Here is a 12444-nt window from a genome sequence, read left to right as displayed (position 1 = left end):
ATGCTAAATTGTTTTACCCACTTTCCAGATGCATTGTTTCAGATATTATATTTTGGGTTAGATCCAAATTAAGTCAATTCTTTTAAGAGCGTTCATGATTTTCTCGTTAATCACTCTCTAGCTCGATCTTAAGATTTTTTTTGATATAATCTTCTACTTTTATGTGCCCATGTTTACCTCCTTGTAGGTGCATCGTACGTAGAGAATCCATTTATAGCTTTTGGAGTGCAAATGAGGCAATGAATGAGATTGAACAAGGAAATTATTGAGAATTGGGGTTGAATAAAAATCATTATAATAAACTCAGGAGAATAAAGATCAGTTGGCAAACACTCCCATATTGGACCATGTGCTCTTCACGTGCGTACGTGCCAACTGACACCACTAAGCTTAATCATACCCACCGGCACCGGCCATTTAGGCATTATATCAAGCACGTAACATGGAAAAGGAAATCCCCCCAATGTACTCGGGAAGAGAAAAGCCAAACATTACCCGAAATGGCCATAACCTCACAATCCATATGTGGGTCCGTCGATCTCTTCCCCCTTCCTTCCACTAACACGCAATGTGCAGCCGACCTTTCGTTTGATTCCTCCGGCTCTTAACGATTACGTAGGGCCGACATAAAAACTGTGTGTTTATCTTATCTATTTCTCTTGGCTTAAAAGAAAGTGCTCGTCGTTTGAATCTGAAAGGGAAAAAAAACGACCAAATGGAATTGGCATGAATGATTCGCAATTATTGGGGTTGTTTGTCGAGGAACAATACATTACAGTACTGTTCATGTACTTTTCTTTTTTTTTCATTTTTCTATACTTTTCACTACTAATCAACATCAAAGCATTCCCACTTTTTTCACTTTTTTATATCACATCAATAATTTTTTATTACTATTCAAATAAAAAAATTCACTACAATACAAAACTTTTTACTTTTTTATACAAATTCTTTTTATTTTATATTACATCATCACTTTTTACTAATTTTAAAAACTAACAACCCACTACTCTGTTCTGTAATGTCACTTGCCAAACAAGCCCATTGTTTCATCTTAAGTCGCCAGGGTACGTATCTTTTTGTCTTTTCACCAATTTGTCTCTGTTTGACTGTTTCTACTTCCTTTTCGGCCACCCTGTGGGACCAAATGGCATGCATATCACCCCCTTAATATTTAGGATAACCCCCTTTTGATTATATGGACAATGATCATCTCAATTTCTAAGTTAAATGGATAAAACTATTTTATATATATATGATCGAGATTTTATTTTGTTTCATCGAATGGTGTATATGATATACTACATAAGAAATTGAGAGTTTTCAAAAACTCAGCATCTTCAATTAATGTTGTGCCTAACCCTTTTTATAGAGTTGATAATTTTTTACACGACCCTTGAACCCAATACAAAATTAAAGGGTTAGAGTTAAGGAGTTTGACATGTTTAATTAAATGAGTCGAATTAGAATTGACTTTGTAGTCTTATACGCATATTTTGACATGACGTCACATAAGAAATTAGGAATTCAAAAACCCAGCATCTTCAATTAATGTTGTGCCTAACCCTTTTTAAAAGACTGTCAATTTTTGACACCACCCTTGAACCCAACAAGAAATTAATGAGTTACGATTAAGGGTTCTGACCTGTTTAATTAAATAGGTCATGTTGGAGTTAACTTATATAGTCTTATACTCATATTTCGACATGATCAAAACCCAACATGCAGCATTTAAAACTAAACATTGTTTACATGACCCGCGTATCCGAGACAAATCCAACACGTAATTAGTAGGTTAGGATTAAGGGGTCTAACATATTTAATTAAATAGATCGGACTAAGATTAACTTATATGGTCTTATAATCATGCATTTACACAACTCAAACCCTACACACAAAGATGAATATTTGCCGCCCTTACCTTTTTGGTCATCTTAGCCATGGTTATATTTTTGGGAAAAATTTACTTATAACTCCTGATCTTTCATTACTTTTGCAAAAATGTATCCAAACTTTAAAAAGTGTCAATTTAAGATATCCGTCTTTCAATTTTTATTTTTATTTTAATTTCAACTCTATGTTAAAATTTTCCGTTAAATCATCAAAATACCTATGCATTTATTTTTTTTAAAAAAAAAAGAAAAAAAGAAAATTATAAAAATTTCAAAGATTTAGGCATAGGTAATTGTACAAATTTCGTTAAATTCTAATCAACACCTAAATCTTAGCAGTTTTTTTATTTTTTTCATTAATTAAAAAAAATAAAAAAAGATATTTTAGAAGTTTTTACCTGATTTAACGAAAAATTGTAACAAATAGTTGAAATTGAAATATAAATATCATAAATTAATACTTTTTAAAGTTTAGGTACTTTTTTATAAAAATAATGAAAGGTCTAAAGTTTTTTTTTTTTTTGAAAAAAGAAAGATCTAAAGTTATAGATAAAGTTATCATCACCAATATTAAATTTCGTATTTGTTTACAGCGATGCACATGCAATTATATATGAAAGAGACCAAAACAATCGGCGTGGACGAATGATTAAGAAGCCAAATTCAAGCTTCTAACTTGCCTTCACCTTTTAACTCTAAAGAAATGCACATTAAACAAAGATGCCAGCACTAATGATGGTGAAGTGAGCGGACCGAAGAGATAGGAGATCTTGCTATTTTGCGCTTTGATCTTACTTTGTAGGCTCCTGTAATCAAATTTATGTTCATTCTTTTTAATTTGTTGTTGGAGAACTCTGAACTCACTCCATTTTTATTTTTAGGATCACTAATTTCTTTTCGGATCAGAGGTGAAAAAGATCTTCCCCGATTTACTCTTTTCTTATTCAAAACAAAAAAAAAAAAAAACAAAAAAAAAAAAAAAAAAAAAAGGGAGGGGAGAAAAAGAAAAGGAAAGAGGAAAATAAATAAGAATAGAAAAAAAAAAAAAAAAAAAATTAAACGGGCCATACCACTCAACTCTTACCTGATAATTTTGTTAACAGACCCATCAATCTTAACTTAATAATTTTGTATTGAATTCATATCAAGTTTATAAGTCGTATCAAAAATTGATCAGATTAGTTGTGTTTATCCATTATGCGGATTAAATATATATATATATATATATATATATATTAAAAAAAACAAGAGTCATGTCATGTTAAATAAATAGATTATTTGACCAAGTTGGTGGTGGGCAAGCAAGAAAAAAACTGTTCTTTAGTGCGATATGATTCGCAGTGAAGATGCGCAATCAGAGGCCTGGATCATGCGTTATGGTGCAACATGTCTGGATTGTTCTTTCTGCCCGACGACATGTATAGTTAATTTTATGTGCTCCATGATTGTGACAAAATCTTTGAAGAGGTCGAAAAGCCTTGGCGGCTACCATTATTAGTCAAATGTTTAGCGTTTAGCGTTAATGACCCCAATTTCCAAACCCTTTTTCAACGATACCTTCCATGAGGACGACGTCGTTGATCTTTTACGATGTAGGAAGGCCAGAATTAGAACAAAATGCTCTGTTTCAACCCAGGTTCGGGTTGAAAATGGGACAACCGACAATTTGAGCCCAGTAAGAATGCTGTGTTTGAAATTACGTTTGAAGGTGACTGCAAACACAGACATTTTGAACTGAGACAGAATGCACTGTTCGAATCTTGCAAATGAGATAAGGCAGAATGCTCTGTTCCAATTAGGTTCGAACGGGACTGCAAACGCGACATTCTAGAAATCGTAACGTCAATTAAAAAAAAAATATATATATATATATATATAAAGAAATCGAACAATTTGGATCGAACGAAAACAATATCTCCGTGTGGGATTAGGTAGGACGAGACATCGTCTGACAACTAGCATTTAATGTGCGTTCGATCAAACGAAAATAATATCTCTACGTGTCACACGACATGTGGAGTTCGGTGAGACACAACGTTGTCTAGCGTCATTTAATGACAAATTCGATCGATTGAAAATTGTTTTGATCGCACGGACTGAACAGTAATCGTACAAAAACGTCTATTTAAAGGGCAGAAAATGAAGAAAAGTACATTTGGTTAACATTTTGTTTCGTTCAGTGACATTCAAAACGTCCGTTGAACTAACAGGGGGATACACAATGAGGATCAAACTTGATTCTCTGTAGCTTAGAGTGATAAGTCACATATCATAACATAATATGAATTATAATAAAATCTACAATTTTAAATGAACTATTAAATATTAATTTTAGAAAAAAAGAACAAAAGAAGTGAGAACATTAACATCAACTAAAAAAATAAAAAAATGTAATATGACGAAAAATGGTTCTCTTTCAATCACAAGGCAATGAATGTTAAAGCCTTAAAAATCTCAGCAGACGCCAGACGGTAGAAAAAACGTGGGCGGCAGGATTCGAACCTGCGCGGGCAGAGCCCACATGATTTCTAGTCATGCCCGATAACCACTCCGGCACGCCCACTTGAATGATGATTATGCTTGATAACCTTTTATAAATATTACTATTATAAGTCCACCACCCCATTCATAATGTTACACATACCCTTCAAATTACTACCCTATTGTCAACAGAGAAATGATTATTATACAACTCTAACAATTTTTTTTTATAATCAACCATTAGATCTGTTTTTCTACATGTTCTTGTCAAAGTACTGTTATTTCTTTTCCTTTTCCCTTTTCTTTTTCTTTTCCTCCAAACAAATATGGTATTCTTCATTTTCTTTCATATTGAGGGGTGCTACACATGCACCCCTCATCCCCCTCTCATCCTCTCTTTTCATTAAACAAATTAATTTTAATGAAAAAGTAGTCTCTGATGTCATGAAGGCATGTTTTTTAGCATTTCCCATTTTAAGGTTAAGTAGAATTGTAAAATTTTATGGATGAAAGAGTAATTTGGGAGACTTTTAAGGAAATGTGTTGATATTTATGGTGATGGTTTTTAGTTGGTAGATTTTAGTTTATAAGCTTTGATTTTGTTATTAAGAAATTTATCCTAGGTTTTAATTTTATAAAGGAGGATTTGAGGATATTAGGGGATTTTATTTCGACTAAGGGAGATTTTCAGAAGTTTATTTTATATTTTAAATAACTGAGAGATAAAATCGAAATAATAAAATAATAATAAATAAATAAAGGCACCTATGTGGATGTGGTTTGATGGAGAGAAGATATTGGGGTGTTCAAACTTCAAAGGCGGCTTCAAAAAATAGGATATGAGAGGAGGAAAACAATCGGAGAAGAGAGGGGGAAGGGGGATGCTAGCGGTCGCCGCCCTCGGCGTGGACCGCCCCTAGAGAAGTGAGAAGGACAAGAGAGAGAGAGAGAGGAATGAGCTATGTTTAACCAAAATTGCCAATTCCTAATCCTAAATGACGTTTCAGAGATTATAGTTATTGATAATGTCATAATGATTTTTTATTTTTTAATGTCTATGTATTTCGTTCAATTCCGTTTGTGTTATTATTTTTATTCTGAATTAAATTTGGGAATCACTAAGCTGAGTCTTCTAAGAATGTTGTTGATTGCATACTTTGTATTGAAATGTGTTTTGAGAAACTATAGTTATTTGGTTGCATACTACAATGTATTTTTTTTTTTTTCTAATTTACTACAATGTATTTTAATTGTTATTTGATAACAATAGTAGTTTTTAGTTCTCGAGAAACAACCAAAATAAATAAATAAAATTGAAAAATGGCAAAAAATTGAGAAAAAAAGAAAAAGAAAACTCAGAGAACTGCAAATTAAAACACCAAGAAACTGCAGAAAAAAAAAAAAAAAAAAAAAAAAAAAAAAAAAAAAAAAATTATACACAAAAGCCAATGCTATTATATTTTGAAAATAACTTTTATAGGAACTTAGCATAAACCAAGCTCTTTGTACCCTCCAATGAGAGAATGACACGTCAACGTGGACCACCAACTCATCCTCAAAAATACTGTCCAATACCTCCAATCATATTGTGTGTGTGTGTGTGTGTGATGAGAGCCCCTATTTACTTTAAAATGTTTCTCTCTTTTTGTTTATCAAAATCCTTTAAAATACAAGTCGGTTCTCAAAACCAAAGTAAACTTTTTCTTTCATAATAAACACATTTCTTTTAGAAAATTATTGTGACAACTCACATTTGCAGAAACGTTAGTGTAAAAACTCATATCTTAATTCTTAACGTTAAAATTGGAGAGAGACTTTTCTTTCGTAATAGATTCTAAAACTGGAAATCCTTAGCATTTTCTTTTCCAATATCACATCAGCATAATGTGTACATATTCATTTGCTAACAAATAATAATGAGAAATCATATAGAAATCAAATCATACTCGTGGTACAATTCATATACATAATCTGAAATTCTGAAATATAGTCTTTATCTGGTATTTTTGTTATCGAAATTATACTGAAATATACATAATAGTCATTGTGAAATGATCACTGCCAACCGACAAAAACATAGCCTAGGCAGTTCCACAACCCCCACCCCTAAATATCTTCAAACCCTTTCAAGTCCCAACCCAAATTTTTTCTCTAGTTTCGACGCTTGATTGCTAAAAGCCTCTTAGATTATGTTACCAGCCCTGCTTATGAAGGCAAATCCTCTTACTAATACTATTTAAAATTGGTATAAATTGCTCTCGAGAGTATTTAAAGAGATGAAAAAGATTCATCTTTCTAATGTAATAGATATATGTGTTTATTTATGAACATCCATATATCCTAAAAGAATATACTTATATAAGCACAAGATTAGATCCTTTAAGATTATAAGGTCATAAGATTTTAATATAAACAATATATTTCATAAAAGAAAACTGTAATCGATTTGTTACATATACAAAATTGGTGAAATTAATCTTTATAAGTTCATTATTAAAAAATTAATTTACCTAGTTAACTCAAACTACATAAACTTAATAACAATAAAACAGTGTGGTGAATAAAACGATTGCAAAAACATCAAATTAATTAAACGATTGCAAATACAAATATGCCAAACTGAAATATATAATCTAAGATAGGTGATAAACTCAAATCCGACTCCTACTTGAAACAATGAAATCAAAAGCTTAGTTCAAATTAAGTGAATAAAAAAATGTTAAATACCACACAAATATTTCACTTTATATATATATATCAAATAGCTACTACTCTAACAAGTCAAGATAATAAGAAAAAAGTGTGTATTGAGTTACTCATAACATAATAACAATAATAATAATAATAAAACAGAGGGAAAAAAAAAAAAGGGACGAAACTCATTGGGCTCTTTAAACTGCAGCCACCAGGCAAACAAATTACATTAAACACGTTGAAACAGTTCCCGCAAACTACTAGCAAATATAATTTTAAGAATATTTTGCTCACAATACATAGAACTAAAAATCTTAATATACGTCACTAGTAGCACAACTTCATCAGTCAAAGCCTCTAAAGGAGCGACCACTATGATCCAAGAAGCCCATCATACCGAACATGCACGCCATACCACTCAGATCAAGAGCTTCTCAATGGCATCCTGCATTTTCACAATCAAAATCTCAGAATCCATGACCAAATTGAACAATGAAAGGACACAAGGCATTATTGAAGACAACATGTCAGAAGGCAAACAGTACAATAAGTACCTTGAGTTGTTGTATTTGGGATTTCAATTGGCTTCCCTCATTTGTTGTGACAGAACAGGCAATAACAGGTCTGGTGACTCCACAAGCTCGGCCAAGAGCTTGTTTTGAACTGACAAATACATAGGGCACATTCTGCCAAATTCAAGTAGAATTGTTACATGGATCTGAACACATTGAAGGAATCAAGGAAAAAATCCAACAATATATATAGTAAGCTATAAAATCCTAAAACTCAATTTTTACATTTTTTTTTCTTTTGCTTTAGGAAATAAACCAAAGTAGCTAAAGGTCAAGCTCCATGTCCTCGACATGAAGCAAAAGTTGTAGGGATTGGTGGGAGCACGTCTCAAACTAAGCCCACAACTCAAGTCAAGCAAGAAAGGTATGAAAACCTCTTTATTAGTAGCAAACCAGGATGGAAGGGTTACTGTTAATCAAGACTGCAATATGCACATGACCTGTGCCAGGCAGCTCATGAATTACTTCACTTTGTAAACTGAGTCCAATAGCAGCCATTCTAGAATCAACAGCATATATTTAATTTGCATCTTAATAACATAAAACTATAAAAGAAGTTCATAGTTCATAACCAATGCAAGTTAGAAGTCACAAAAAGCCACCATAAATACACAAACCAAATGACCCTTGAAAACAAGAGCTCAAGAATCCATTAGTATTATCTTCTGGATGTAGGGTACAGCAGATGATAAAGATATGAGTGACCATTAATAAAGTATACCGTATCTTTATATATAAACAAAATGAAAGCATCCAAAAGATTAAACAAGTTAGCTGCCACATTAGTGCTGCAGATGCAACCAGGCACACAAATTCAAGATCCATAAACCTAATAGGTTAAAAAATCTGGTCTGGAGCCATTTCTAAGTATGATAAATCCTGGGTTAACACACTTGCTTTCAAAGACCATTTTTCGGCACATAATATAATATATCTTCAAAATAAACACATTACATCCATATAAAAGAAAAGAAAAAGCCCTACCTTTTTCTTTTCCTTTCAATAAGAAAGATAGCTTATGACCATGTACCAACCTAGAGCCAGAAATATACTTCTTCCAGGTCTTTTGCCCAATGCCCCACCATTCACCTTGTTTTTTTTTTTTTTTATAAGTAAGAAAATTTCATTAAAAAAAGCGTAAGGCGCCCCTAAGTACACAGGAAGTATACATAGAAGCAAACTCAGCTAACCCACATAAAAACCCAAGAAAACCCACAAGAAACCCACAGGAAACCCACAAGAAAACCCCTAACAAGCATATAAGGAACACCGAACCCAACCCCAATACCCCAACAGGACCCCCAAAACCCAAAGGAAAAACCCCAGAACCCGAGAAAAACCCAAGAGAAACACTCCTCAAAATAAACCAAGCAAAAACCGAACCCGATGGATGACCCACAAACCCACCCAAGCAATAAAGGCACACAACTCTACAACATAAAGTCCTTTCCTATCCTACACCTAGCGGAAGATTTATCGTCGCCATAGTTGATAGAGCTATGCAGATTTAGAAGCTCCCTCTTTCCTTTAGACTTTTGGCGCGATATCATCTTGTCACGCTGAAATTCTTCTTCCATGGCATCCCGAATAGCCAACGCCTCGTCCCCAAAAGCATCCTCTAGCGCCCAATCCAAAGGCGACACATCCCAAAGATCAACGTCCTCCTCCCAAACCACAATCTCCCCGTTATGATCAAAACCGATCGGCCAATTCCGAGATTGGGAGAAGCTATTACCCTCAACGGATGAAGAAGTGGAGCAACCTCTAGGGGGGGAGGAAGGCCTGACCATCCCTACATCGATAACCTTCCGAGGCAAATCCATAATGGCTGGCTTATTTGGGCGGGGGTTAAGAAACCCTTTTTTGAGAATGCCCGTCTTCACTGGAAGCTCTGCAACTTTCTTCGTTGGAGTCTATCTTAATGGAAATATTTACCATTGTATAGCCTCTGTTTAGATGTAAGAACCTTCAAAGACAAAGTTCTTTAGAATGAGGCAAACTGAAATATAGAGTGGGAACGTGTCCCATGACTTTGCAGCCTGGTGGTACTCCCCCTAAAAAAGGTGAAGTTTTTGGGTCCAAACCCCTCCCAGGTGTGAGATTTATGGGGTAACGGATTATTCTATTGTCAAACCAAACAAGAAAATTAGCAGTGGAAAAATAAAGAACATTATTTTCCCTGTGATTAAAAAGTATCAGGAAAAGCAGGAAATAATGGCAGAAAACTGTCAAGGATAATGTTGAAAGGAGGGAATCAGGGAAAATCAGAACAGGAATTAAAGATGAAAAACTAGATATCCTAATTCAAACAACTGATTTTTTTTTTGAACCACATGAATGATCTTCACACTAATCTCTTTGCACTGCCTCATTCCAAAAGCTTAACAGCTTCTTTCCCCCAGACATTACCCAAAGAAACCATAATCATAAAACGTGACAACACTATCAATTACAGGGAACTATTTGCTAAACTCATACCTAAATCAGTCACAAAGTTAAATTCCACCAAAAGCCCATGACATATCATAATTAAACACTTCAAACGAGTACATATTCCATGGGGATTAAGAATATAAAAAAGCTACCTTATCTTCAGCAAGCAGTGGAAGATGGAGAAGGATCTCAAGCGGCTCGGTGTCAGCGGCCATGACTACGAACTCAGAAATACCCCTGTTCAGTGTCTTCGTAGCTGAAACCCCAATATAAAAAGCAAACCCAATATCAACAAAATATACCCAAAAGCCAAATATAAAACGAATCGTTCGTCTAGCACCTTATTATATCATCCCCATCATTAGAAATCAAATAAAAGTTCTCTTTCTTTTTTTTCTTTTGTATCCAAAAAGTGCAAAGCAAACAGCCATCAAAATGGTGAGAAAGCAGAGACCTTCATTAGCGCCCTTCTTGAGCTGCTTGTAGTGGGAGGCTTGTTGAATAAGATCCAGTATTGTGATTGTGAGCTGCGAATCGGCCAGAGGGTACGCCTTTGGATTCACTGCCTCTCCTGTCTGCAAAATGTATATCAGAACACTACGCATAAGCAACGATCAGATCGTATATCAAATTATTCACACAGAGCAATAGAGAGAGAGAGAGAGAGAGAGAGAGAGAGAGAGAGAGAGTACCATTTTTGGTGCGGACGATTGGTGCGAGGAGAGGAGGGGGCTAGGGTTTTTGCTGAGACGAAAAAGGATGCACACAGATTAGGGTTTAAGAGGAAGCAAGATCAAATATATAGTGAGAGACTGAGAATTGAGAGTTGAATTTTCTTACAAAATGACGTCGTTGGGGCCCTACCCTACTCAACGCCCTAGAAGAATAGGGCCTAGAAACCTGTGGCCCGTGGGATCGAACTTTTTGGGCCTAGACTGAGATATGGAATTCAATTACGCCTTGCCCGGCCCGCACCATAAGGCTTAATTTGTAAAACAACATAATTATTGACCCAAAGTTTAATTCTCGACCAAAAATAAAACAAAAAATAAAAGTTTGATCTTCTAAAAAAAAAAAAAAAATTCTTTAAGTTTTTCCATCTTCATCTTCCAAATAATTGTTATAGATGTTCCCAGAATTTTAACAAAACAAAAAAAAAAAAAAAAAATGTTTCCCCTGTTCAGCCACAGTGGTTGTGGCCTTTTATTTATTTTTATTTTTAGCACTTTACCCAAAAAGTCTTAGGCCTCGTTTTGTTTGCGGAAAGATTTTTTTTATTGAGAAAGGGAATAGTAATTATTGAGAATAAAAGAAAGTGGAATAAAATAGTTATTCATATTCCTTAGCTTGGTGAGAACACATATACTTTAATTGGAATCAAATCAAAATTACTAAAAAAAAAAAAAAAAAAGGTGAAAACTAATGGGTTGTCAGCCACCCCTAAAGCCCATCGGGGGTGGCCCAGGCAACCCCCAATGCTCTGGGGGTGGTGCGACTACATTTGGCTCCATATGTGCTTGGTCAGCCATCCATTGGGGTGGTCGGCCAGCCACAATATCACGTTGGTTTGTTTTTTTTTTAAAAAAAAAAAAAAAAAAAAAAAAAAAAAAAGATTAAAAGAAAATGCAAAAATAATATGAGTGATTTTTTCTAAAAAATAGTTTATTCCTTTAGGAATAGTTATTCATCTCATTCTTTTTAGAGTAATAGGTTGGGTGGCTAACCGGCTACAGTATCACATTGGTTTGTTCTTTTAAAAAAAAAAAAAAAAAAAAAAGATTGAAAGAAAATACAAAAATAATATGAGTGATTTTTTCTAAAAAATATAGTTTATTCATTTAGGAATAGCTATTTCTTTTATTTTTTTAAAGGAATATGTATTCATCTTTATAAGGGAATAGAATAACTATTCCAAAGAATCGACCCCTACCAAATAAATGAATGATTATTTCATTCCAGTGGTATATTCTATTACAAATATATCTTAAATTTATTATTTTATCCATAAATATTACAATTATGCCTAAATCTCAAAATTAAACCCCGTCCCAATTTGAAGATTTAGTAAAATATGAAAGGATAAAAGAGGAACAAAAAAAAAAATCATATAGTCCTTAGAACTAGCTTCATCAGATTTTCTTTTCTTTCTTTTCTTTTTTGTCTTTTTTTTTTTTTTAACAAATAGCATGTGCTATTATAAAATCTAAAAAGCATACATCTTGAGAAATAAATGGACAAGACCCCCTACACTCTAAGCCAGAAGGATCTGACTTAAAAAACAGCTGTCTGTGCAAAGACAACAAACCTTACCAGAATTACATTTGAGTCTCTCTTACATTACATTAACGCACACTCTCAAATAAAAGAGGGTC

The 12444-nt window shown here is 33.7% G+C and overlaps 1 protein-coding gene and 1 non-coding gene across 2 annotated transcripts; both read right to left on the bottom strand.

The window, feature by feature from the left end:
* Nucleotides 1-4373: 4373 nt before the first annotated feature.
* On the bottom strand, nucleotides 4374-4455 carry TRNAS-AGA (transfer RNA serine (anticodon AGA)). Its single transcript has one exon. It is a non-coding gene; the product is annotated as a tRNA-Ser (tRNA).
* A 2788-nt stretch (nucleotides 4456-7243) lies between these two features.
* On the bottom strand, nucleotides 7244-10902 carry LOC133858032 (uncharacterized). Its single transcript, XM_062293443.1, has 5 exons — nucleotides 10765-10902; nucleotides 10527-10647; nucleotides 10225-10328; nucleotides 7622-7753; nucleotides 7244-7512 (listed from the first exon to the last, which is right to left on the bottom strand). Exons 1-5 carry the CDS (start codon nucleotides 10765-10767, stop codon nucleotides 7486-7488), a joined length of 387 nt encoding a protein of 128 aa, XP_062149427.1. The 5' UTR covers nucleotides 10768-10902; the 3' UTR covers nucleotides 7244-7485.
* Between the last annotated feature and the right edge of the window lie 1542 nt (nucleotides 10903-12444).

Source organism: Alnus glutinosa, chromosome 14 (genome assembly GCF_958979055.1).
Source record: "Alnus glutinosa chromosome 14, dhAlnGlut1.1, whole genome shotgun sequence".
In the NCBI taxonomy this organism is placed as follows: Eukaryota; Viridiplantae; Streptophyta; class Magnoliopsida; order Fagales; family Betulaceae; genus Alnus; species Alnus glutinosa.
The sequence above is the reverse complement of the archived record's forward strand: the minus strand, read 5'-3'. Positions and strand labels throughout refer to the sequence as shown.

What these genes read in the sequence shown, in the direction of transcription:
- LOC133858032 (XM_062293443.1), bottom strand. An exon ending in CAAGAAGGGCGCTAATGAAG is followed by an intron (nt 10,329 to 10,526) that starts GTCTCTGCTTTC and finishes TTGGGGTTTCAG; the next exon opens with CTACGAAGACACTGAACAGG. An exon ending in CCCAAATACAACAACTCAAG is followed by an intron (nt 7,513 to 7,621) that starts GTACTTATTGTA and finishes GTGAAAATGCAG; the next exon opens with GATGCCATTGAGAAGCTCTT.